A 26,619-nucleotide genomic window follows, 5' to 3' on the forward strand; every position below is an offset into this window, starting at 1 on the left:
ATATGAATTCAAGTTTTGGTATGAAATCCTGTCTTCCTAATTTAAGTATCTAAAATAACTATGTGCTTAATAAGCAGTTGTCATCAACTATGTTCCTTGCTCCCTTACACAGTCAATAGCTAGGTGTGTTTCTCCTCCAGACAGAGATCTAATTTTAGGCACTCCTAAACTTGGGCAGACAAAATCTCCATCTAGAGGCCTACAGAAGCACAGCCATTTCTATTAAATGTATCAAAAATGCAATTCAGAAAACAACTCTTTCACTGGGAATCTAGCACAGGTACATGGCAGGTCAGCTGAACACAATTCTCTTGCTAACAAGATGATACACAGCAGTGAAGCTGCCACAGCGTACAAGCAGACAAAGAAGATGGAAGGAAGCAGAACAAAGAACAACCCTCTCTCCACGACCAAACAGCAATGTTAATTTCAAACTGGCCTCACAGATGTCAAAATGGAAGGTACACACACAAGTCTAGGATTAAAGAAAGCCAGTGAAGAGCACAGAGGTTTTTATTACCTACAGAATTTCCTTGAACATGTGGAGATCAGAATGTTCTTTATGTCTGAACATCGAACATGATTAGATTTTAGTAAATAATACTACCACGTAAGTACTCCAAAAATGACAGAAGAAACAGGAACAGTTCAGAGAAAGAATGTCAAGGCACAGTGAGTTTTCACTGAGGAAGGAAACCATCTTCTATTAAATACAATACCAAACTCAAAATAAAATGCTCTTTCATCTGAGGATTACATTGCACAGGGCAGGTGCTAGGGGACGTCACCATAGAAGGTTCATAATCTGCCGGAATTGGCCGCAGAGAAACCAGTGAATACAGAGAACGGTTTGACCTGAAAAATGAGACAGACAAGTATTTTAAGAACAAATTTCAGGCGAATGGCACAAGTATTTTAGACACAATTTTTACCGCAGTCTAACACTACTGCCCTATGGCAATTCACCAGGCTCTGTTCAAGACTGGTTCTCCTCATCTACCAGATAAACAAGAAACTAAACAGTGACATACATCACCCGAAAGTCTGAAACATAAAAGTTATGCTGAAGTATTACTGCCAACAATGTTTAATACATATGGCGTTATCAAGTACGATTACATCAATCATTGCCAGTTACTGTATTTCCTTGAAATTGCAAAATAGCCTATCTAGGCTTACTTTGTACTTCATACATAAAATACATTATGCAAATATAAATGATTCATCCCGCTTTCACAGAATTTCAGAGTAGCACTCTTCGCAGATTTTCTTGAGGATTGGAACATGCACAGAAGTCATTCTGGCAAATTATTTTTTCTGTCAATATAAATAAGGGCTAGGTAAAGATGTCTGTCATCATTCACAGTGAAGCAATTTTACTCTAAGCACAGAAACATCTTAACAGTTGAACACCCCTCAGGGAAAAAACTACATGCAACAAATGTAACCTGAAAGATCTATCAAAAGGAAAAAAAAACCCAAACAAACCACTTAAATGGTGTGTTACTTCAGTACTGTACCTAACCAGTCATTTGCCTTAAAGCTGTATCAGAAGGAAATTGAACTAAACCACATTTTACATCTGTGATGATCTATCATTAATAAACAGAAATAATCACAAAGTCCAAATTCTACTCAGAAGTCTCAGAAAACATTGTATACTAGGATGTAGAGAAATGCCCTTCAGAATGTAACACTATGAAATTTGAAAAGAGATAAAAAAATATAGTAAAATCAAAGAAAAACTTCAGGAATGGCATAACAAGAAATCTTTAGAGTAAGAAAAACTTTTAGAAAAAAGAAATCATTAAATTATCAGAACAAATATCTTAGTGCAAGAGATTTCACAATTTATGAACCACAACAACACAGATCAAATGTCTTAATTAGAACCAGAGAAGACAAAACCCTGGAGATGATACTTTGCAGAAAAATTCATCACCTGTATTGTACATAGAGAAAAGAATTCCTCTCCATCTGAAATTCCATGCAGAAATATATATATTACATACTCACCACAAATGAATTCCAAGATCATCCACATGTGCTGAAGCTAGAAAATCTCCTGTAGGAGACATAGTAAGGCTCACAGCTGCAGAGTCTACTGAAAAACGATCTATGAGGCTAAGGAAAGAAAACAAAACAGAGAAATCCTCAGCAAGATGAACTTGTTTATTTATACATATCTGAATTACAGCACAAATATGACAATGCAAGCAGGACACTGGAGGTACGTATAGAAACTAGTGTATCAGAAGTATTCAAATATTACATACAAACTTCAGAAATGAACGGCCCTGGGCAACAAACCATTTGCCTCTATAAAGTTCTCTAAAATCAGCTAAAGCTGGTACCTTTTACGCTACAGTTTGTTTTGACCATGACATTATCTTCAGCCTGATATACCATTCCTTGATCATTCCTTTCACTAGTGCAGGAAATTGAAAAAATACCATATAAAAAGAAAGCTAAAGTGTTCAGTAGTATACAACCATTTTAACAATAAGCCACTCTTCAGCTCTGGGTGATGCACACCCTACTAGACTTCCATGCAAGCCCATGGTCACAGCACTCCTTGCACTTGTTGCACGGTAAATTTCAGTTACTTCAAATTATAAGAAGCAGCTGAGCTTGATAACTAGCTCATTGAGAGAAACAGAAAGAAAAATGGAAACCTTGAACACTTTGTTCTTGCTTACAGACCAAAATCAAAAGCAAAGTGGGAAGTGATGAGAGCAGCTAGTTCTACAACCCTGTCCTGTAATACTGATGTAACAAAGCAGTCCAAAATGTAAAATCCTGTGAGTGTGTATTTTTTTTCAGTATTGAGTATTCCCATGGTGGTTTGACAAATCATGGTAAAAATAAAAGCCTTTTTTCCTTCCATGAATAGAAGGTCTTACTCCTTCTGCATGTTGTTAGATGCACATTACAAGTAAAAAGTAGTAAGGTTGAACCCACATCATTCATCACTTTCAATATAAAATATACAAACACTGAACTACAAATATGCCAGAACATGTACCAGTTATACTGAAGGATTTTGCACACAATGGCTAGAAAATTTACCATAAGTACCGTTTCTACTGTTTCAAATCCATCCTTTTACCACAGTCTTTATCAGTTACTGAGAAATACTGTTCTGTAAAGCAACCGTAAGGAACAAATGCAAAACAAAGTTAACATCAATTTTTTTCTTCTTACTGAATTTAAATCATTATTAAAATTACAGATGTGACAGAGGGGTAGGAAATCAATCTCTATAGGGCAATGAGAGACATGATTGTAATTTCTCCACAAAATGTACAGCAATTGCTAAATGAATCCTGCCTGGGACTAAAGGCAGGATTACACCTCCTTTACACCTCCTGCCTAACTGCAAAAGTAAAACAATAGAAAGTATAAAATTACTGAGCTGCTCAAAATACCAATGTATTTCTCATACCATTCTGCCTCAAGTACTCGAAACTATTAACCGTCAGCTTGTACCCTTGATTCCTTAAGTTGCCTATGGAACCCACACTGCAAAAAGAAAAAAATTCATAATGCCAAGCTTCCTGCTTGTAGTCTTCTCTACACAAATGGGCAATTTTTTTCCTCCAATTCTCAACAAGCCCTACAGAAAAACGTGCACTAGGAATACTTGCAAGAACAGTTATGCAGCATTCCACGACAGGGACGTGATCTGAGACAGGCAGCATGGCTCACAAAGCACAAAGTCCTGCCTGACCAATCCAGCGCCTTCTATGATGGAGCAACTACATCAGTGGGTAAGGGAAGAGCTGTGGATGTCATCTATCTGGACTTCTGTAAGGCCTTTGACATGGTTCCCCAGGACAGGCTTCTCTCCAAACCGGAGAGATACGGATTTGATGGGCAAACATGGAATTGGCTGGGACAGTTACATCCAGAGGACTGTAGTCAACAGTTCAATGTCCAGATAGAGATTGGTGCCAAGTGCTATCCCTCAAGAGTCTGTACTGGGAGCAGTGAAAATAAGCAGCAATCACAGAGCCAATGGGATCAAGTGCACCCTTCAGCAAGTTTGCAGATGACACCACACTGAGTGGCGTGGCTGACATGCTTGGGGCAGAGAACAACATTCAGAGGGACCTGGACCACCTCAAGAAGTGCACCCACATGAACTCATGAGGTTTAACAAGGCCAAGTGCAAGGTCCTGCAGCCAGGTCAGGTTAATATCTGGTTATCAATATAGGCTGGGGGATGAAGGAATTGAAAGCAGCCCTGCAGAGAAGGACTACAGGGGTACTGGTAGATGAAAAGCAGGACATGAGCCAGCAATGTGTACTCACAGCCCAGAAAGCCAACCATACCCTGGGCTGCATCAAAAGAAGTGTGTCCAGCAGGTAAAGGGAGGTGATTCTGCCCTTTTCCTCCACACTCTTAGAGGCTCTCCTTGAATACTGCATTCAGCTCTAGAGTCCTGAACACAGGAAAGACACGAACCTCTTGGGATGGGGTCCAGAAGACTGCCACAGAAATGATCAGAGGGCTGGAACACCTTTGCTATGAAGAAAGGCTGAGAGAGTTGGTGTTGTTCAGCCTGAAGAATGCTCAGAGCAGACCTCACTGTAGTCTTTCAGTAATTAAAGGGGGAAAGATGGGGATAATCTTTTCAGTAGGGCCTGCTGCAATAGGACATGGAGTAATAGCTTCAAAGTAAAAGGGGATAGATTTAGACTAGATATATAGAAGAAATTTTTTACAATGAGGGTGGTGAAGCACTAGAACAGGTTACCTAGAGGTGTGGCAGCTACCCCAACCCTGGGAACATTCAACATCAGGTTGACAGGGTTCTGAGCTACCTATCTAGTTAAAGATATCACTGCTCATTGCTAAGGAGTTGGAGTCAATGACTTTTGAAAGTTCCCTCTAACCCAAAATGTTCCATGATTGCCAAGTAAAAACAGATGTTCTGTAAGTAAATGGTATGACATCTATTAAAGTCAGCTGGTATTTTTCATCATTTTTCATAAGTAAGCTAAAACAATGTTTTCCACCCTTCTCTAAGAACAATATAAAAAATAGTCTAGAATGCAAAGTTTATAATTCAGTTCTTCTGTTTATGTACAAATATACCAGAGTAGAAGTAAATCAAGCACCTAAGTGTTCATTAAAAGATGTTCAACACACTCCTCTCTGCCTCAAGTTATTAGAAAACCTTTCCTTTAAATTCTGGAAGAACAATTCAACTTACTTTCAAACACAGAATTTATCGTTTACCTGCCTAAATTTTAGATTGACCAGAATTTTTTGCAGTTAGAAGACAAAATATTTACTTACGTGCTACATGCAAACAAGAACTACTGTTGAAACTTCTTTTAAAATAACAGTATGAATGGATTCTTACTGTGAAGTGTTATAAAAAAAAAAAAGTGAAGATTCAAGTAACATTTCTTTAGTTTTATCATTAACGCTGCAAATTTTTGCAGGTGTATCATTTTGGAAGGGAAGGAGGGTTAGAAATAGGAAGTCCAAAGATGATCATTTCCCTCCCATTTCTACTGGAGAGAAGACTGTTACTGTCCATCCTGTCCCATTTTAGACTAATGTCATTCATCATGTAAGAACAGGTCAGCTGTTGAGATTCAACACACTTTTTGCAGTAAAAGGAATAATTTTACAGCATGCAAAACTATTTCAGCAGATCATACATCACATCAACAAAATGATGTCTTAATAAAACCCTTCAGTCCCAGCTTTGACTAGAGCTGCACACTGCATAGAGCACTATTTTAAATTACTAAAAATCTGATGTACTGCTAAAAGAATGCACTGGCAGAAATCAAAGTTACTTTTTGGTCTGGTTTTTTTCTGGTCTCTTGAACTTCTTGTGTGTGTTTCTTGGCCAAATTCCATTCTGGGGGACTACTCATAGTGGATCACAGAAGAGTATTTTGGCAGTTGCAAGCATCCACAAATGAAAAATATAACTGAAGCAAAAGAAGCTTTATTTCGTTGCTAAAATTAATGTAACTGAAAACAGCCTTCTCTTTACAAAAACAACTGCAGTACTGCATCCAACTCTGGGGACCCCAGCACAAGAAAGACATGAAGTCAGAGCATGTTCAGGAGAAAGATCAGAGAGATGACACAGGCTTCCCATGAAGAAAGGCTGAGAGAGGTAGGTTTGTCCACCCCGGAGAATAGAAGGCTTCGAGGAGATCTTCTCGTGGCCATTCAGTACTTTAAAAGGGGGCTTATAAGAAAGACTGAGAGATTTTAACCTAGCCTGTAGTGACAGGACAAGGGGCAATTGTTTCAAGCTACAAAGGGTTAGGTTTGGACTGGATATAAAGCACACATTTTTAATGGTGAGGGTGGTAAGACACTGGAACAGGTTACCAAGGGAAGATGTGGACAGGCCATCACTGGAAGTGTTCAAGGTCAGGTCGGATGTGGCTGTGACTTAATGAAAGGTGTTCCAGCCCACGGTAGGATGGGGGTGTCAAACCATTCTATGAATATTTCAGCATATCATAAAATATCTTAAGCAATCCCTTGCTACTTAGATTATAGTGGTCCTTCCAGACACAGAACAAATTCACACACACTCATGGTACATGGTAACTCCAGGTTTCATCATCAGACCTTCAGTACACTGTTATCCTGCAATAGGGTGTAAAAAAGGGGCATAACATACTAATAGAATTGCTCACAACTAAAATAAAGGGTATTGTGCTCTCACACCATATGCAGCTTTGAACATCACAGAGTGCAGGTTGGTGACAGATAATGAAGCCGCAGAAGACTTTCTGCCACTTAACAGTCAGAAAGGGAATTAAGACAAACTTCTGCCATATATTTTTAAACTGACTCACCATCCAGAGGGAAGGTCCCAAGTCTTAATGGTACAGTCCATTGAAGAAGTTATTAGCCAACGACCATCAGGACTGAAAGTCTAAAATAAAATAGTCCATTTAATGGCACAACTGATAAATCAGTCCCTGCAGGAGATCCTGCTTTACACAGTTCAAAGTTAGACTGCTCCCAAACACCAGGATGAAATGGCTGACCATAAAGCAAAACCAATACCTTATTGATAGCAAGAAAAGGACACAAATAGAAGCTATTTCAGAATTAGTTAAATATATGACACAGGATTCATCTAGCTGTTAGTAAAAGCACTTTGGTCCTTATTTTTACATTAATGATGAAAATCACAGAGCATAATGCTGAAGAAATCAAATAAATACTTACCAGCACTTAGAATTACATCAGAAACTAAAATATATTTCAATGAACACTAAAAAGCACTATTACACAAGATGTAATACAAGGAATTATCAGCAAATTGCATAATCTCAGATCTGTTTACACCTTTAATTTGTCTGGCTCATCTTTGCTCCATACTCAGTTAAGACTGTTGCACTATTTTGCTCATCGATGTAGTTTTTATTATTCCTAATGCTTTATTTTGTTGAATCAAAAAGTAGCTTGCTGCAAAGTTAATAATAAAATCCCCAAGCATACTAAAAATACACAGCCATTCAAGAAATATATATTTTAACCACAAAATTAATGTGGCCAAAACTGCTGTATAGCTGAACTACAACTTTACCATTCACATTTGAATATAATATTCAATTACTTAATATACACAAAGAAACCCATCACGCTTAAAATTATTTAGGTATTTGTATATGTCACCCATTACAAAACACGAATTACCATGTCGTTAATCCGTCCATGGTGTCCCGAGAACGTCCTGACAATCTTCCTGGTTTCTGTATCCAAGACACTGATACTGAAGTCATCAAAGGCAATTCCCAGAATACCGCTGCCAAGAATCATCAGCACATGTGATAATGAATAATCAAGAGACAAAACACCCACCATCCTAACATTGTTCCAAAAATCTTTTATGCTGAGATAAACAGCATTGTATTCCTTCAGCCTAGTAACATATCCAGACTTTATTTTTTTTTGGTCAACTAGTAGTCAGTGGTATTTCAAAGTATCAGTAATTTAAATCTTACTAGACTATTTGGTTGCTATCCTAGACTTACATACTTACAGCAAAACAATACGCACATTAAATAGCTTCAGTTTCTTACCTATCTCTGTGAAGCAGAATGCCACTTGGAGAAGAGGAAAGCTCAGTAGAGTAAACTAGATCTTTAGTTTTGAACTTCCAAAATTTAATTAATCCTTCACTACCAGCTGTGATTAGGAGTTGGTTTAATCCATCCACTGCTACCCCCCTAATGGCTCCTTCATGCGCTGCAAAACAAAGAAAAAGAATGTGGCATTTCAGAATTTAAGAACAGCAGAATAATCACCAGGATGACAAACTTTCTACATTAAACGAGCAGTAGGCATACAATAAGCAATTCTAAAGCCACCTGATGTGACTGCTCTAATATGTTTTTTTTTTTATCAGTACAGAAAACAACTGGCTTTCAAGTAAGCACCTAGAATACAACACAGAATTCGTGAGTAATTGAAGCTGAACGTTAGCTTTTATTTCTGCTTTCAGTCTGGGAGGCCTTTTTTTTTTTTTTTTTGAATGTGAGATTTGAGGGACTTTTTGATTCACCCATGGAATGCCTCCAGGGGGCCTGACCAGTCCAGACTAAATTTACAGCTTCCAGGTACTGACACAGTCTGGGAGCTTTCCTACACTACTTTACACTGCAGTGTAAAGATAAGGCACAGCTCTTCTGGGTCAGTAATCAAACTTATACAACTCATCCCACTATCAAGCAATTATGTTATTAGGAGACTACTTCATGTTCCTATGCTAGATGTCGTTTAGAAATACAGTAAGGTGTAAGGGTTCACGAGGACTCTTTCCTTTTTTCTACAGCAACAAAAAAATCAGATCACAAGGGTCCTGTTATAAATTACACACTCACAAAGCAACAGCAAACATACATGAGGACACATGACAGGAATATACAGGTGCACAACCACTAAAAGGAAAAGTCAGAACACTGTCATTGGCATTAAGTCCTAAGTTTGCTGCTGGGTAACTGAAAATAGTAGCATATGCAAAGAACCAGACTTGCTGAAGATTTCAATTTCCCGTGCATTCAAAATATTCTTTCATTTTTAAGCAGATAGCACTGAAGAGATGGGAAAACTTAACTGAGACAGAGAGCCCTATAACAAGAAGCGAAGTACTGGAAAAACAATTATTTCAAAAAGAGCTGAGGCCAGTGGATCTCATTTTAGTGCTAAGCATTTTGGCAACTGACAATTTTGTGTTAATTAAAATTAAATATATGCTAACACCAAAACCATTAGAACTAGTAGGGATCCTGTCCTTTGGAGTAGTTTTCAAAATAGTTCCAGTTAGAGTGCAAGACAGGACAGTGTAGGGTAATTAGAGAATCTGACGATTGCCAAATTCAGCTCAAAAGCTATGTTGAATTTCCTAGATGACAGAATACCAGGTTGTTGCTGTTCTGTGAAGAGTCAGTATTTTAAAAGTGTAGCAATTCTCACCTCTCTCTTTGCCGTAATGCCCTCTGTGAATGCCAGACTGCATGTTATACACATCTACCTGTCCAGTTGACAGACCAACTACAGCAAAGTTCCCACACGAAGTAATGTCAACTGCCTTGCAAGAGGAAAAAACAAACAAACACCTACGAAAACAATTCTTTTAGTGTCTATTGAATTAGCAAAGTTGTTAGGAGATATATAAACACACTACTACATATTAATTAGACTTCAATGAAAACTACACAGAAGAAACAGATTGTATCTCTAAAAATATAGAGCAGCTCTTCAAATTAGCATTCAACAAGTAATAAATACGGTAGTGCATGCTTATGAAGGATAATAAAATACTTATTGACATCCATCAGAAGTCATATCTAATAGTATCAACACTGTAACCTACGTGACTAGCCTACATAATCAAAATATCCACAAATTCAACCCCTAAGATAAAGTCCAAGCACACCAACTGCCTGCCTTTTTCAGTGCCTGTATTGCCAATGGCACCCCAAAATAGGTTAACTTCTCGCAGATTTTAAACAGTAAGAAACAAAGAAACAATGGTCTAGATGTTTTTGGAAAGGTACAGTCCCAAGAAACCAGTAGCTAAAAGAAAACCAGGTATTTACAACTGAAATGATCTTGTCTACCACTTTACCACTATGCTTAAGGCCAGAAAAACAGTTTAACCCAGTGTACAGTAGTACTATGAATGCCTAGCACATTTACTTTCATTAGGTTCTTGACTTTTGTTGCACCCAGCTCAAGGTGAAAAGCATTTTAGAGAGAATATTCTACCTGTCATTTGGAAATTCATTTTTCCATATTGCCCAGAAGAGGTATCTTCAGCACTCTGCATTCACAGACCAGGTTTATCATCACAGGCATACAGTCAACTCTACATCACTGTGACAAATTATAGATAAACACCAACCAACTATCTGAATAGGAAAATAAAATCGGACCTTGACCTGGATATTTAGGGCAAAAAATGAATATGCAGCATTTCTCTTAAGACTGAAAAACTAAACTGTGTCTAGATAGTGCTTTTTTCATTCTAAATACCATTGCCATAAAAACAGAAATCAAAATAGCATATACTGTAATGTTGAAGAAAGAGTATCCTAAATAAACTTACTGTTGCATATATATCAATAGGTTTGTGTTTGCTAAATTCTTCTGGTCTCAGTTTATGAGCTCCCATGCAAGTTTTCTGATAGTTCCAGGTTGTACAAGTTATATATCCTTGATGGCAAGCAATAATACTATCCCAGTCACTCTGATGTGCCACCTCTGCAATGTAACACACAATCCTTTTAGAAACAAACACTCTCGAGTCAAGTTAGTAGTTCTACAAGCAAATCTGCTTTTTTTTTTTTCCCCTGGAATTCCTACTTAAAAAAAAAGAGGGCACAAAATTAGGTATTTCTAGAACTTTGAAGAAAAAAATAAACAGATACAAAGAGGTTCACTTCACCAAAGACATATAGCAAAGAAGCAACAAGTCTAATTAAAATGTACTTAAAAGTTTTCTTCTGCCTCCAAACACATTTAGGGTAGTTCTATACCTTAAATCCATCAGGTAGGTATAATATTAATTTTAAGAGCGCATTTATATACACACAGATATTTGCAACAAGCACATACAGATAATCTGTATCCCTGAAGTCCAAAAATATAAATACCATGTGTAGTCAAATGGCTACCCAATACTGTAAATTCAAATGTTTCAACACATGAAACAATCAACCATTCTCAGAAGACAAAGGAACAGCTACACTTAAGAGAGACTTTGAGTCTGAAGAGGAGGACATAGTTAAACACATTTAGATGACATAAAGGTAATTGCAATTCTCCTTCAAAAAGTTAGGTTCACTATTTGCATACTGATTTACAAATAAACAGTAATTGAAATTTGACTTTGAAAAGTGACTCACATAAAAAAAAAAAAATGGGGAATCAAAATGAACTACTATAACTGATATTTCCTCAGCTACAAAGATCTTCATCTTCTCTGATTGCTGTTTCTCCAGCCAGAAGATTCTAGCTCCCATGCTTGAGATTTTCAAACCAAAAGCCAGTTAAACATAAAGATGTTCAAAATAAAATGCTCTTTTCTTTAAATAACAGAAAAGTTCACCAAGTAGAATGTAATTTTAAACTGTCACTTGACAGCTTCTGAAGGGCCACAGAATCTCAATAATCTCATCTTGATACTGCATGGGCTTTCAGAACAGTGGTGTCTTGAGGGTTAAATGACAAAATGAAGAACGTGATGAGCTCTATAATAGAACCCAAAGACTGCTTACCTGAGGCAAAGGCTGTAATTGGTGGAAGTGCCATCGTATCAAGCTTAAGACCTTTCTTTTTTGATTTCTTTTTGTTAATTGAACCTTAAAAAAAGAAGTGTCTCAATCTCATTACTAGATCCAAGAATAATGGTTGAAAAACAACTGCTTACTAAATGTAAAGTTCCTATTAAACTTAGAAAAATCTAGCTTACATGAACAAGGCATTTCTGTTACCTAGGGTTTGAAGAACTAAGAACATCAACAGAGGTTCTGCCAAAATTCATGTGGTGCTGAGCAAATCACTAGCTTTTTAAATTCACACATACTACTCAACCTACTTGTTCCAACATCAGCTGGCAACCTGACGCAGAGGTCCTCCCATCAGAGCTAAAACCAAGGCCATGCAGACATGAACTACATAAAGCAACATTCAACACTCAGCCTTCTCAACAACCAAGTCAAGAATTTCAAATTTATGCCCAAAGGATATATATATAGATATATAAACAATTAATCTACATCTGTCTGTTCAAATCTAACTAAGCATAGATATAGAAATATCAATATATAGATATTTTAAAAATAATTTTAAGTCTTGCTGACCTTTGGTCTCTGAATTGTACAAGAAAGCACCCCTTAAATATGGCATTGTGTGGAATGTGTTTTTTAAATTAAACTCTACATTAAATCTAAGGACCTGAAGCAGAGAAACATGAATTAACTAATAATTTAGTCAATCCAATAGAAGAGGGATGAGAAAAAAAGTTGTAACTGCACATGCTGAAATGTCAGCTACTGCTTTACACATTTTCAATACAAAAATTATACCAAATATTTCCCACAGTAAGATAACATACACTGCCTGGCTACAGAAATTACTTTTCCTAAGCACAGTCAAGTCAAGGAGTACATTTTACATGCATCAGGAAGGACTGAGTTTGCAGAACAAGTGACGTGAATAGTTTTCATTTAACAGTCAAACTGAAATGAGGACTATGTAATGCTTTAGCTCCTGTTCACATAAATGCTCTTTGGGGCTTTTTTCACCATATTAATACTTTCAGTGAAACACTTACCACGTCCTAAACTTTTATTGAACTTTTCATGCACTGTTGAAAAAGACTGCAACGTTCCATCTTGACCTGACAAAACAATAGCAGAGAGCAGTGAAGGGCAAAAATTGACATTGTTTACTCATCAGCTACCTGAACAAGAAAAGCAGAAGATAAATCCTAAGAACCCTCAAGCACCTTAATACAGTATTTACTAAAAATACTGATTCAAGAAAAAATACAGATGGACTACAAGCAGTGGAACTAATGAAGCCTAATTCTCAATGGTCTACATCACAATTCTGCCACCTGGCCTCACACATGATCAGAACGACACCTCTCTTACAGACATCTTCATGTCCAATCCCCCTGTCTATCCTCCCTTCCCCAACACAACACCTAACTGTTCCCAGCTTTCTGTCATTTAAACCTTAAATAAACCATTTCATCCTTCAAATACCTTCATAATACTTACAAAGCCTCCCCATGACCCCATATATTCCCTCAACAACTAGAATAATCCTCTGTTTAACCAACACATGCTGTGTCTAGTTAAGAGCTATACCTAGGTTACTCAGTAAGCTAACCCAAACAAAAATGGTAAAACTTGAGTTGTTCACCCTGTAAACCAGGACAATAATAGAACTTCCCTTCTCTACCCAGTGACCAATGTTCCCAGAACTTATAGGAATTTAAACTTATTTAACAGAAGGACACAAGGCTCAAATATGGAGCTAGCAAACAGGCCCACTTTGTGGGGGAGACATGGACAAGGCAGGACCAGAAACTAATAGAAAATTAATTTTACATGTGCTGTACAATTTCAAGTCACTGAGATAATTTTTAGAAACCAGAAGGATCACAGAACATTTTTACTAGCCGAACAAGTAAGGAAACAGAAAATTAGTCAGAGTGAACTTAAAAAAAAAAAACTCTGAAACACAATGCAACAGTTAAGAGTGTTCAAGCAACCTCTCCTTGCTGCTATGGTACAGAAGCAAGGCAGGATGTATATACTGGCAACTTGGAGAAATGCTGAAGAGGATGAAAGATAATTTGTGAAGAGGCCTGTCCTAAGGAAACCAGTAGTAACTGAAAGGCACCTTACAGCCCTGCTAACTCATTTCTGTTGCACAGAGTTTTACTACTTGTTCTGAAAGGAATGCTGAGTCAGCCTCTCAACACTGGAGACATATCAGGTCTGTCTAAGCTTGAGACCCTCTTCACTTCAGCAGCTGCCTCTGTGCCCTCCCCAGTATGTTGCAGTCATTAACCTGCAAAAGCAGCTCTGAGGATTTGTTAAGTAACTCCCAGTTGTTTCTGTGGTTCATCTGGTGTGAGCTGAGTTATTGCCAAGCAAGTAGTTGCTTGAATCCAAGTTACTATTTGGATGACCAGCAAAAGATTTTAGCACAGGTGGTTTTAGCATAGTGTATTGCTGTGCCATATCAGGTGCAACATTCACCAAAATGTACTGTAATGTTTTGAAATGCTGACCATGTAGAAAATATCATTACTTTAATATAATTAAAGATTAGGTGAAGAATCACAGAATCATTTAGTTTGGAAAAGACCCTAAACATGATCAAGTCCAACTGTAAACAAAACACCACCAAGTCCACCACCAAACCATGTCCATATGCACCATACCTACACATCATTTAAATATCTTCCATAGATGCTGACTCAACCACTTCACTGGGAAGCCTGTTCCTGTGCTTGACAAGTCTTTATGTGAAGAACCTTCTCCTAACATCCAACCTAAACCTCCTGTGATACAACTTGGGCCCATGTCTTCTCCTATAATTTGTCCTACGAGTTGTTACTTGGCAGAAGAGATGGACACCCACCTTGACACACCCCACAGGCAGCTGTAGAAAGTGAGGTGGTCTTGCCTGTGCCTCCTTTTCTCCAGGTTAAACAACCCCAGTCTCTATTATTCCAATGCTGAAGTGTTCAAGGCCACATGACAATGTGATCTACCATTTAATTTCCTAAGGTTTATTTATTTATATGTTTTAAAATATGCTATTTTTTAAGGACGGGTAGTCATACATGCATTTTTACACTTTTTGATTAATACCTGGGTAATAAGTGTCTTTGGGAATCTTACATTACAGACACAATGGGTCTGTAACAAATTATAAAGACACTGCCACCCACAAAGCTCACTCGACACTTGTTACTAACAAGTTTTAATTTTGCCTAGCTGACAGTTCCTTAGGACATAAACCAATTTTTATTCATGCAATATATAAATACAGATAACAAAAGCAGCTCCTAAGCTCTTCTGCTTGTAACTACCTTCCAGCCTACCTATTGATGTACTTCTCTCTAGGAAAACCATGAAACTGACACAGTAATAGATGACACTGCCTACACCCAACACTTACTATGTTTCATAACTACAAATACATAACACACGAAATATTAACTGTATTAATAAAAAAAGGCACTTAGCTCTGCATGTTTTCTTTATCACAGCAGGAAATCAGAGTGAAGAATGAGAATTCATACCTGCACTAAGAATGTGCTCTCCGTTCTGCCCATGGTATCTGATTTTTGTCGGTGGGGCGCTATGTCCCATTCGGCTTCTCAGTACACGTCCTATACCACCAGGTCCATCAAAAATCCACACCTGCCTCCCCAAGAAAAGCAGAAAAAAGAAGCTAATAAACATTGCTCTGTCACAAATTACATCCCATAGCAGTGAAACAGGCTTAGCTGGGAGCTGCTGTGGCAAACTTCACACACTGGATTCCTTCCTTGATCCTAGAACTCTGGAAATTTCCACCACAGCAGCTATCTTATGCAGTTCCTTCTGCCCCTCCACTACAGGCTAATGGCATCAGAACAAATGCAGCAGAAGGGACTTTTATCAACAGCAACTGCTCATGATCCAAAACACTACAAAAATTAGATCAAGATTTAAGACAGTGCACCAGGATATAAAGTGTAGTTCTGGAAAAGCGAGTTGAAAGCTTTGTTCTTCAAGACTATCAGGAAGCAACAAATGAAGCAATGACATGGTAGCAAATCCTTAAACTGCCCCACAATAGATCAACTAAGAGCCAGAAATTTCAGTAACTTGAGTTTTGTACTGGTTTCATTTGAGAACTGCTTCCTGATTCCAAACTAAACTTCTACACTTTGGAGGATTGCCAAAGAAAAAACAAACAAAACCCAACCAACCAACCAACCAGTAACAGCATCTAGCAGCAGCTATTGCAACTCACCCGAATGGCGTTATCAGCACCGTTAGTGATGAGAAGCGGCTCCCCAGGGACAAACGACATACCAGCGATGGCTGTGGAATGGGCGTCTTGCATCTGACACATTAGTTTCTGCTCTTCTAGATCCCACAAAGCAATGTGTCCAACTGGGCTACCAGCAGCCATTACTGGGTGTCCATCTGCTCAAAACAAAAGAAACCAAAAAAAGCTCAAAAGGTTTGCTTATAGACATGCAGCTAACTCTTACTGACTTCTCAGAGCTTAAAAGTGATGCACGAAAAGGCTACCAGTACAAGTAAAAAAATTCTCAAGCTGACTCTAACATTAACATGTTTTATCTGAAGTATGACTAATTCAAAAAGAAAAGAAAAACAATTCACTCATAATAAAACTAGGATTTTTTTTCACATCAGATAACAACATATATATCTAAATCCAGCGGTCAATACTTGAGGTTTTGCCCAAAAGCACATGAGATATTTTACCTGAACCATTTTCAAAAGTTACTCTGTGCCCCAGATTCTTCCCCAAACTTACGAGCCTTCACACTTCAGGATGTGAGAGCTACTGTATCACCACTACAGAAGTTATCAGTCCTTTTTTAAAATCACCTTAAGTTTTTGGCTCGACAGCTTGCAAAAAGAATTCCCAGAAGATATGTCCATTCAACCATTCTAAATAATTATTAAAGCCTCAATTCACAGAATTTATAATTTTGTTTTATTTGCTCTATCCTGCCTAATACTAAGGAGACAAAAATATGCTAACTTATAAAAAAATACTACCAACATCCAAGTAAGTTTTCAATCTTCTTGATAAAGTTCCACTAAATAACCTGCATAACTGGCAGCTAATCTTTTCACTTCAACAAAAGAAAAAGCCAGCTTCCAGTTTGCACCTCACAGATAACTAAACCAGCCAGGCATAGGGTTTTCTTTTCCAGTAATGATTCATGGATATGCACTTTTACTCACTTTAGTCAAAGTCTAAAATGAGTACATGAGTGCAAAACTCTGTATGTAACCTGGTAAATATAAGGAGGTTATATTTACACTGAACTTCCTAATTATGAAGAGAAGAAGAGAGAAAGATTAGAAAATCTCTAAAAGCCATGCATTCAAGCAGGCAATGCAAATTATTTAACTTTATTAACATCTTAAGTTAAATGGATGACACAAAAGACCACCATTCCCACTTCTCACGAGTCTTTCCAGAAGTGTCTCCAGTTGCATTCTTCCTCAACAGGTGTGCATCAATCTATATTCTGTTAAAATTTGCAAATTTGTCTATTCAAATGAGATTAGGGTCAGTATCAACAGCTGCATAGACACAATCAACACTAAAGTAATTAGCTTTAATAATCAGAACATCCTCTTTAGATAATAAAAAGCTGTGAGTATAAACAGTATTCCCTAGTACCATCCATTCAGTAGTCACTCAGCTATTAAAATCCTAACTTTGGGATGGGGAAGACACTGATGAGAAGTAGGTCAGTGGTGCACTGAGTCAGTACACAATAAAATGCTATGGACAGTGATCATGATGAAGATGCATGATCTTCCTTGCTTACTGGAAACTTTTCCAGATTATCTGCAGCCTTTGAAAACTAAAATTCCCAGCCCAGATTTTGATTATGAAGTGCTTTATCAAAACATATTTTCCTACCTTCCACTTAGTTTTAGTGATTTTATACATATTTTCACTAAAAATGCTAAGATTTACCTGTACGAAAAGATATTGCTGTGATGGGACCCCAATCTTGTTGAAATTTCATCAGAGTTTCATCAAACTTAATATTATGTAAAATGATATGACCAGAGACAAGGCCTATGGCAATAACATCCACTGCAGGTGCCTGCAAGAAAAATGGAATGGCAACGGAAATGAAAAAGGAAAAGCTTGTTGCTACACTATATATATGAATATATATATAAAACAATGTATCTAAGTCCAGGATGAATAAGAAATCAAGGAAACAAATAAGCTATCTCTCATGAGATCTAGCTGAATCAGCATAATACATCACTGAATGTATGACCAATCTAAACTGAAAATGAGAGATGCAAGATTTAGAATTGTTTCATCCTATGGAGACTAAGTGCTATCTCCAGAAGCTGGAACTCCTTTGAAAAACACCTCACTAAGTTTTCGTTAGTTCTGGTAGACCATTATACATCCTGCCAAATACCCCCATATTTCCAAGTTTTACCCAGGACAACTGCATACCACATCCAAAACCCTCACCAATGTTACCAATAATTTGTAAACCATTTTTCTATCTACAAAAATACAGCCAATACAATTACAAAAATCTTTTCCCGAATCAGCGAAATCTATGTTTTATTCACCTGTAAAGTAAAATGAATTTAGCAGAAAGCTACCACTGTAAACAAAGTTCCATGATATACATCAATCTTGCCAACAAATTGTTTATGTGAATTCATGACATCATTCAGTGAACAAAGGCTACAGATGTGATGAACACAAAACAACCAGGATGCTAAATGCAGCAGAACTAGGACTAGAGGGAGGGCAGGTAGTAAGCCTTTAAGTCTACCCGTCTTCAATATCTAAAATGCTCAAAAAGGTTATTAAAAATTACCTGAGAGAAAAAAAAAAAACAAAACTCATCTTTATGTCTGTAATTTAAACAATATTTTGCCTGCTATTCTTGACCAGTTACGTAAGAAAAGAAGACACCAAAATTACTAACTTGTTCAAGAGTTGTGACCGCCAAGTGCCATCCTGGAAATGAGTATAAGAGTTTGCTGGAAAACAAACAAATAAAAAACATAAATCAATTAAACCTTGGGGATTTTTCACAACAAAATGGATGCTTTATATGCACTTACACAGAAAAATACATCAGCTTTCTGTCCTTATAAATTAATTAAAAGGGAAAAAAATATCTGTGATATTAGTCTGTAAGGTTAAGAATAAAACTGGTGGCTATTTTTTATTGAAAATGTTAGTGTCAAGCATGAATACTTTAAAGGTGACATAATTACATAACTCTAATAGGGTAGAAGACCTCTTCTATACCAGTTGCTCCCGATGTGTTTCTGCTCCAAACACACATCTTGAGAGTTCTTAACATCAACATAAAAAAAAACAGTCTTGGTCCAACTTCTAATAAAAGAAAATCCTTCATTTGCAGAGTAACTGCTCAAGTGGGTCCAGAGGAGGGCCACGAAAATGAATGGGAGCTGCAACACCTCCCCTGTGAGGACACGGTGAGATTTGGGGTGGTTTAGGCTGGAGAAGAGAAGGCTCCAGAGAGACCTTACAGTGGCCTTCAGTGTCTAAAAGGGGCCTAACAGGAAAGATGACATGGGACGCTGCATAAGGGAGTGTAGTGACAGGATGAGGAATAACAGTTTTACAGTGAAAAAGTGTAGAGATTTAGAATAGATATTAGGAAGAAATTATTTACACTGAGGGTGGTGAGGCACAGGAACAGGTTGCCCAGAGAAGTTGTGGATGATCCACCCCTGCAAGTGTCCAAGGCCAGGTTGGATGGGACTTTGAGCACCCTGGTCTAGTGGGAGGTGTTCCTGCCCATGGCAAGGGGATTGGAACTAGATCCTTTAAGTTCCCTTCCAACCCAAATGATTCCATAACTCTACAATCTTCCCTAAATGAAAATAATGCATATTTTAAGCACACCCTCTCTTGCTTCTTTCAGAAATGCTAACAGTGAAACTGTGAAGCAGGACTTTTCACCAACAAGGCAGTACCCTCATTAAGCAGGAAATGATGAATTCAGTAGGTAAGAACCGACATGATTAAAAAAAGTAATTCATCACCAGATACAGGTTGGCATTCTTAAAAGACTGCTAGCAGCCATGTGTTACCCCTCACATGTGTTATTTCACTTCCCTTTCTTTCCAGAGACTGTCAAACTTTCCCCATAGTTCTTCAAATTTTTTTTTTTGTCTAACTGTGCCCATACACTGATTGTGTTCAAGATAATCTATGCAGGGAACAGTCAAAAATAGAAACTGCTTAACCCAGAAACATTGCTAAAAGGGCAGTAACAGTCCCATACCTTTTGACACATTTAAGAAAGAACCTAAGCCATCTAAAGAAGACTTCTTGTCATCTAGGATGTATTGGATCTCAGATACTGCAACAGGCATTGAAGAGGCTTAAAAGCACTTTGAGTAGAGGTGTTTATTTTTCAGTATTTCTAGCTTATTTTCACTTCCTGATTTAAATATCATATACAGCATCTTTAAAACATCACAATAGGGGGAAAAAAACTAGCAGTGATATCATTTAGAGTATACGGTAGTTACGAGAACAAAATACTGAGCTATAAAAGCTGAGTTAGCACCTCTTTGCAGTATATACATTAAGATGCAGGGCAGTTCACTGTAGCTGTAACTTTCCTAAGTTACAAAAGCAGCTGATTGTGGTAGGCGTGAAATACTGCCATTTTGGATGGTGCCACACCATGACAAGCTCAGAGACAGGTATCTACACACTGAGTGTAAGGATCAAATCCTAGCAATTACCTCCACACAATCTGCCAGCTTGGACCCACAACCAAAACATTTAGCTTGGAAGAAGGGAGGCAAATGGCCTGAACATGCATTTACTACTACTTTAATTATTTTTATGGGAAAGCCATGTGATTTCAAGAAGTTGGGGAAGAAAAACAAACCAAACAAAAAACAAAAACAAACAAACAAACAAAAACAAAACCCACACAAAAAAAAAAAAAAAAAAAAACAAACAACCACAAAACAGCCGTAATAAGAAGAAAAAAAAATCCTGAAAAGTCCCTGACAATACACAACTTGAAAGGCATGAGCATTCAGGGAGCAGCAGCATTCTTTGTTCCTGGACACAGACCAATAGAAAACTTATGCCAAAGGCCCCAGTAAAAAACTCCATGCTCAAAACCTACTCTTATAATTAAAAGTATTATTTGTTGCCTATGAAACTACACGGAGCATGAAGTATATCAAAGTTATTAGGACTCTTACTTGGATCTTATATTCCACAGCTGCAAGCTCCCTTGTTCACTCCCAAGGAGAATTTTATTCAAATAGGTGCTAGGATGTAGAATTGCAGAAACTGCAAAAGTGGCCTTATCAAAATCCACTTGAAGATACTCCTCTGGAAAAGAAAAAAAAGAAAGAAATGTTAGCTTGCCTGTCCCTATGAATCTCCAGGCCTGTCAGCCATTGGCAAAGGTAAAGGCAGCACTGATGTTTACTCTGTAAAAATCCCTTAAGTCGTGTTTTGTGCATTAAAGGATTAGCTAATGCATAACAGGACAGACTAAGCCTGTTTACATTGTAACATCTGTTGGCTTGAAGGTGTATTTTTTCCCTATAAGCATACCCAGCACAGCAATGCTGGCAAAACTGCAGTGATTGGTATCTTTCTGAAGGATTCCTGCTCCTGTCTGAGCAAAACACCTCATCTGATTAGCTTTTTGTTTGTTATAGCAACTTCAAATCTCCAAAGCCTGTCTGCAACCACTTTTGAGATTCAGCATGCAAGGAAGGGCATTGCTCACACCAACGACAATGCTTTCTAAAGAAACAAATTCAGGGTATTGAGACAGGATTTTGTAAGGCACTTTACAACGGCGTGAGAAGACGCTGACACAATCAAAGGAATATTCATAAGAGTTTAGCTGCACCCAGACTAGTAAATATCAAGGAACTACAGGATTACAGAGATGGTGCCAAAGCTGCTATACTTCAGTCTTTACCAGAAAACGGAACACTAAAATCCCATTTCCATATAAGTATCTCTCTTTACACCTATATGAAACTTTACTGGCTCTCTGCATGTGGTGCAGGATCCATTAATAAAAAATTATTGCAAGATTAGGACTTCAAATTACCATTTACCAAAAATAATTTTAAAAATCCTTTAAATTATACTTTTCAGTAGCACCATCATTTAAAAGATATTATTTTTTAGGTATAAACTACTTATGAACACAGGGATATATTTTTTTTTTTAATTACTGAATGTTTAACAATGCTATTCTATAAAGTCATTAACAAAATTTAAGTGTATCTCACCTTCTGACTGTATATCCCAAACAATAAGAACATTATCAACATCCACAGAGATGATATGATCACCAAAAGGCTGCAAAAGATGTATCCTTGCCTTATGACCTTCATAGGTGTGAACGACCTGCAATTTCAAAACAGAAATGCTTTCAATATAAAGCTATTCAGGTAGCCTGTCATGTTAATAATAATCACGTTAATAACATAACACTTAGGGATATGTAACGTATGGCAACAGCAAGTTTAAATAAAATACACAGAAAAGCCACACAACTTTAAGTGGAAGATACACAATTTTCTCTGATATTTAAAGCTGTTGGCAGCAATATTTTAAATTAAATTAATTAAGATTAAAGTATTTAGTTATGTGGAACAACCTACTTTTTATCTTTAAGTAACTACTTCATTATTATAATTAATACATAAAACACAGGTAGGCCATTCCAGAATTTGCTCTTATTCTGCTATTGTAAGCTTTCTATTCCTCCATCTACAGTTTTTTGTTTCCCCAAAACAGAAGGTACTAAACATCTCCATAAAGAGACATTTGTAGAAACTTTCTCAAAACCACAAACACTACACAACGGTTTTGAACCACTAAGCAATGAATAAACGAATAAAAACCTCTTTGTTCCTGGCAAAAGCATGGAGAATATTGTCATATGAAGCAAACATCAACATGCGGTCTGCTGCCAAGCATGTAATGTCTTGTGGCAAAGCATTACCTGTTAATCAAACAGAAGAAAAGTTCAACAAGTTTAAGGTTCATAACAAAAGAGAAAACCTGACTATTTATTTAGCATGGTGACCCACCAAGAAATCTCTCCTGTTGAACACCCTGTTGAATTTCTTAGGAGAAATGCACACATTTCAGACAAACGCAAGTATTACCACCAATCACGTCACACGGGTAACAGCAACGTAAGTACCATCAGGCTGATAAATTACAAGGTCGTTCTCTTGAAAAACAATAATACTGAATTATCACTGTTTATAAAGGAACAGAGTAGCTTCAAGAGAGCTTATTCAGAAGTTATCCAATGATTACACTTCTGCAGACTGTCAGAGCCCCACAGCCCTCTGGACTGAAAAGACAGGTGAAAAATCAAGGTCTCAGCATTAGCAATGCCCACCAGGTTAAGCCATTCTGGAGACCTGGAAGAGGTGACCTACTACTGCAGCCATCTCCTGGCTACTGCTAAAGATGCCAGGAACTTCCTGCAGCAAGAAGGCCACTCGCTCCCCGCCTCCAGACTGGTTCAGAAAGAGCATCTGCACTGCAACTGAGTATCTACTGCCATAAACTGATACTCGACTAGCTCAAATGGTGCAAGTGTCATGGCTTCAAACAGCATTGAGAAGCTGCTGGTGTGGTCCCATGTGGTAGAAAACAGAAAAAAAGTTACTCTAGGGAAAAATTTTCTCCATCTAGGGCAATACAAAAGTGCACATCACAGCATTTTTAACAACTGCACAGAGAACCATCAGATCAAAAATGCATCACTGTGGCAGCGTGCTTGTGATACAAACTTACAGGATCACTCAGCAGCCTTCCCACAATGCTGCTTTGTTTTATCCATGTTATCAGACACAAAGAATCCTGTACCCTTTGCTGTACTGTGACACAGCTTCAATGGGAAGAACATGAAAAAGTAAAAAACATTGCATTTTGTGAGAGGTCTCATATGTCAGAACACGTTAGGCATCTCCCCACAAAACCTCTGAAGTGTGTTAGGCCTACAGCCAGGTTACATATACCTGGTACTCCGCAAGACCTGCATGCAAGTCTGCTTAGGCCAAGACAGTTTTTGGCATACCCCAATTAGAAAGTTCAGAGCACCAACCACACAACATCAATAAACCAACAATGCTGCAGAGAGACAAGTAATTTATTTCTTCAGTCACAATTTTCTATGTAAGCATCTCAATTTCTCAAAAAGCTTGAACAGTTATAGAACCATGGGGTTCAGGTTGGAAGGGACCTTCAAAAGTCATCAAGTCCAGCCCCCAATAGACAGCAGGAACATCTTGAACTAGATCAGGTTGCTCAGAGCCCTGTCAACCTCAAGTTGAGTGTTTCCAGGGATGAAGCATCTATCACCTCTCTGGGCAAACTGTTCCAGTGTTTCAGCACCCTCATAGTATAAAATTTCTTCCTTATCTCTAGTTTGAATCTACCCTTTTACTTCAAAACCATTATCCCTTGTCCTACTGCAACAGGCCCTACTAAAAAGATCATACCCAACTTTCTTACAAGTCCCTCTGAAGCACTGAAAAGCCACAGTAAGGTCTCTCTTTGTATCTGTAAAAACATGTAGCTTGGGGAAAGGATTTGCCATGTTTTTACGATTTTGTAAGCTGAAAACATGCTACATTAATGTGTTTACAGCAGTAACTATTCTGATCTCATAAATCTAGTCCCGGTTGTGTGACAATTACTTATTGTCAAGTTTATAGGTACTCTGTTAATGAAAAATATTTTGCTTTATGAGGTTTGTGTAAAAACTTTGTAGTATACAGGAGTAAAAAAACCCATCTTTTCAAGACAGCATGCATCTTGCTCAACCATATAAACATTGTCTGGAAGGGGCCTTTGGAAGTCATCTAGTTCAGCTTCCCACCCAGCTCCTCTCAAAGCTAAACTATCACCAGTAGCAGATCGGGCTAACTGCAGCTATTCCCAGCTGAGCCTCTGAAAACTCCGGGGGAAGGAAATCGCTCCAGCTCTGCACTGTACTGCAGTTCCCTCTTAGTCAGGGCCATTTTTCCTAACCTCCACTGTGACCCTCTCAAGCTGCAATCTGTGGCTGTTGCCACTTCTTACCCTGTCTACCGTGACCACCACAAATTCAGCTCTGCCACATTCATAACTGTCCTTCAGGTAACAGGCTGCCTCCAGGTCCCCCAGCGTTCTGCCCTTCTCAAGACTAAACAAATTGTCACTTCAGTGTCACGCCTCGTACTGCGTGCTGTAGCTTCCCGAGACTCCACAGTCCCTCAGCTTCCCCCCTGAAAGTGAAAGGGAAGCGACGGGAGGGGAGGAACCACACTTACCAGGTATTAAAGTCCAGGTATGACCCCACCAGCACACACGTACGGAGAATAGAGCCTTCCCCGATCTGCTGGCCGCGTTCCTGACACAGCCACGTGCAGGGCTTGCCCTGTTCACAGCTACCGCACTGCTGATCCACGTTCAGCCTGGCACCAGCCCCGCCCCGGCTCCCTTCAGCCGGATGCCGCACAGCCCCTGGTTCCTGGCTTCTTCTGTCCCAGGTGCAGGATTCTGCACTCGCCCTCGCTCAGCCTGGCAAGGTTTCTGTTGGCCCACGCCCTGTGTTTTGCAACACCTGCAGGGACTGAAGCTCTGACACTCTGGGTGTCAGCTGCTCCTCCTGGCACAGTATCATCTGCAGATAGGCCGCCTCACCACCCCTGCTGTTGGTGAAGGCGCTGAACAACACGGGCCCTGCTGTTGACGCCTAGGGTGCTTTGTTACCAGCTGCCAGCTGGATGTCAAGCCATCGATTCATATCCTTTGTATCCAGCAGTCCAGCCAATTTTTAACACTCCCTGAAGACTTCTAGTCCCATGCAAAACTGTTCTGCTCTTGCAATTATCTTCCTACTATAACACAGACTTTGAGAAACCACAAAAGCAAACAAAAAAAAAGGGATCCGAAATGAACACCTTTATTCACTAAGCTCACTTCCTAAGCCCTACGAGGTACTCTTGGAAAAACAAGATGACACAAAAAGGAGATTCTCAAAGTATATCTCTAGGAGAACTAAATTACAGTTTCAACAGCAGCCTTATTTCCAAATTGATACCGGACAGTTCTGAGACTCCGTTCAACATATTTCAGTGTAATACAAGTACACACACCTAATTTTCCATTTTTGAGTTAAGAATCAAGTGCAGATGTCAGATGTGTTAAAAATCCCACAACCACCAGGAACGAACAATCTGTGCATACTTACTCACAGCAACAATACCAAGCTTCTGCACCTGCAATGAAAAAATTAAAAAGGCATTTTTTAGTGATGGTTGTAATGAATTTGCTATAAACAAAAATTCTAAACTCTAGAAAGCAACCTAGATGAGATAAGCAATCTGCATGCCTCAAAGAGAGAAAAATTGCCAAAAGACACTCACTCAGCAGCAGTGCGTTGTGCTTCTAGATATACCTCCCTGTACTGCACAGGAAACTAAGTATGTATTTAGACACCCTGCAGAGCCCGGGCAAAGGTGTTCTCACATCACCTCTGCTTCTACTTTATCTCCACCAAAACCACACCTTTATCATCTTATTTCTGTTCTCCTGGAATTTTTTTGAGTGATAGTCATCTTTGTCCAGTGTCGACCATTACTATTTGAATCCAAGGTCTACGGAGAAGACTGCTCGAAGGACACAGGAACGTGCGTGCTGCCCGCACTCTGCTGTTCCCCGCTCTTCACTGCAATCACTCGGTTCAGCTCCCGCTTGTTACCGTTTCTGAACGCTGAAAATGCCTTTACCGTACAGCAAGAAGCGGG

General features: G+C 38.4%; 1 protein-coding gene across 1 annotated transcript; it reads right to left on the minus strand.

Moving 5' to 3' along the window:
* Positions 1-757: 757 nt before the first annotated feature.
* Positions 758-26,085, minus strand: WDR36 (WD repeat domain 36; the record flags this gene model as incomplete). Its single annotated transcript, XM_008936417.1, has 17 exons — positions 26,064-26,085; positions 22,711-22,811; positions 22,093-22,210; positions 21,037-21,169; positions 18,759-18,813; positions 17,768-17,900; positions 16,049-16,224; positions 15,330-15,450; positions 12,837-12,902; positions 11,779-11,862; positions 10,608-10,762; positions 9,473-9,587; positions 8,080-8,245; positions 7,694-7,802; positions 6,844-6,923; positions 2,017-2,124; positions 758-855 (listed from the first exon to the last, which is right to left on the minus strand). Coding segments are annotated over exons 2-17 (1,774 nt in total), but the record flags the coding sequence as incomplete, so codon positions are not given.
* Positions 26,086-26,619: the final 534 nt, after the last annotated feature.

Source organism: Merops nubicus, unplaced genomic scaffold (genome assembly GCF_000691845.1).
Source record: "Merops nubicus isolate BGI_N331 unplaced genomic scaffold, ASM69184v1 scaffold6880, whole genome shotgun sequence".
NCBI lineage: Eukaryota > Metazoa > Chordata > Aves > Coraciiformes > Meropidae > Merops > Merops nubicus.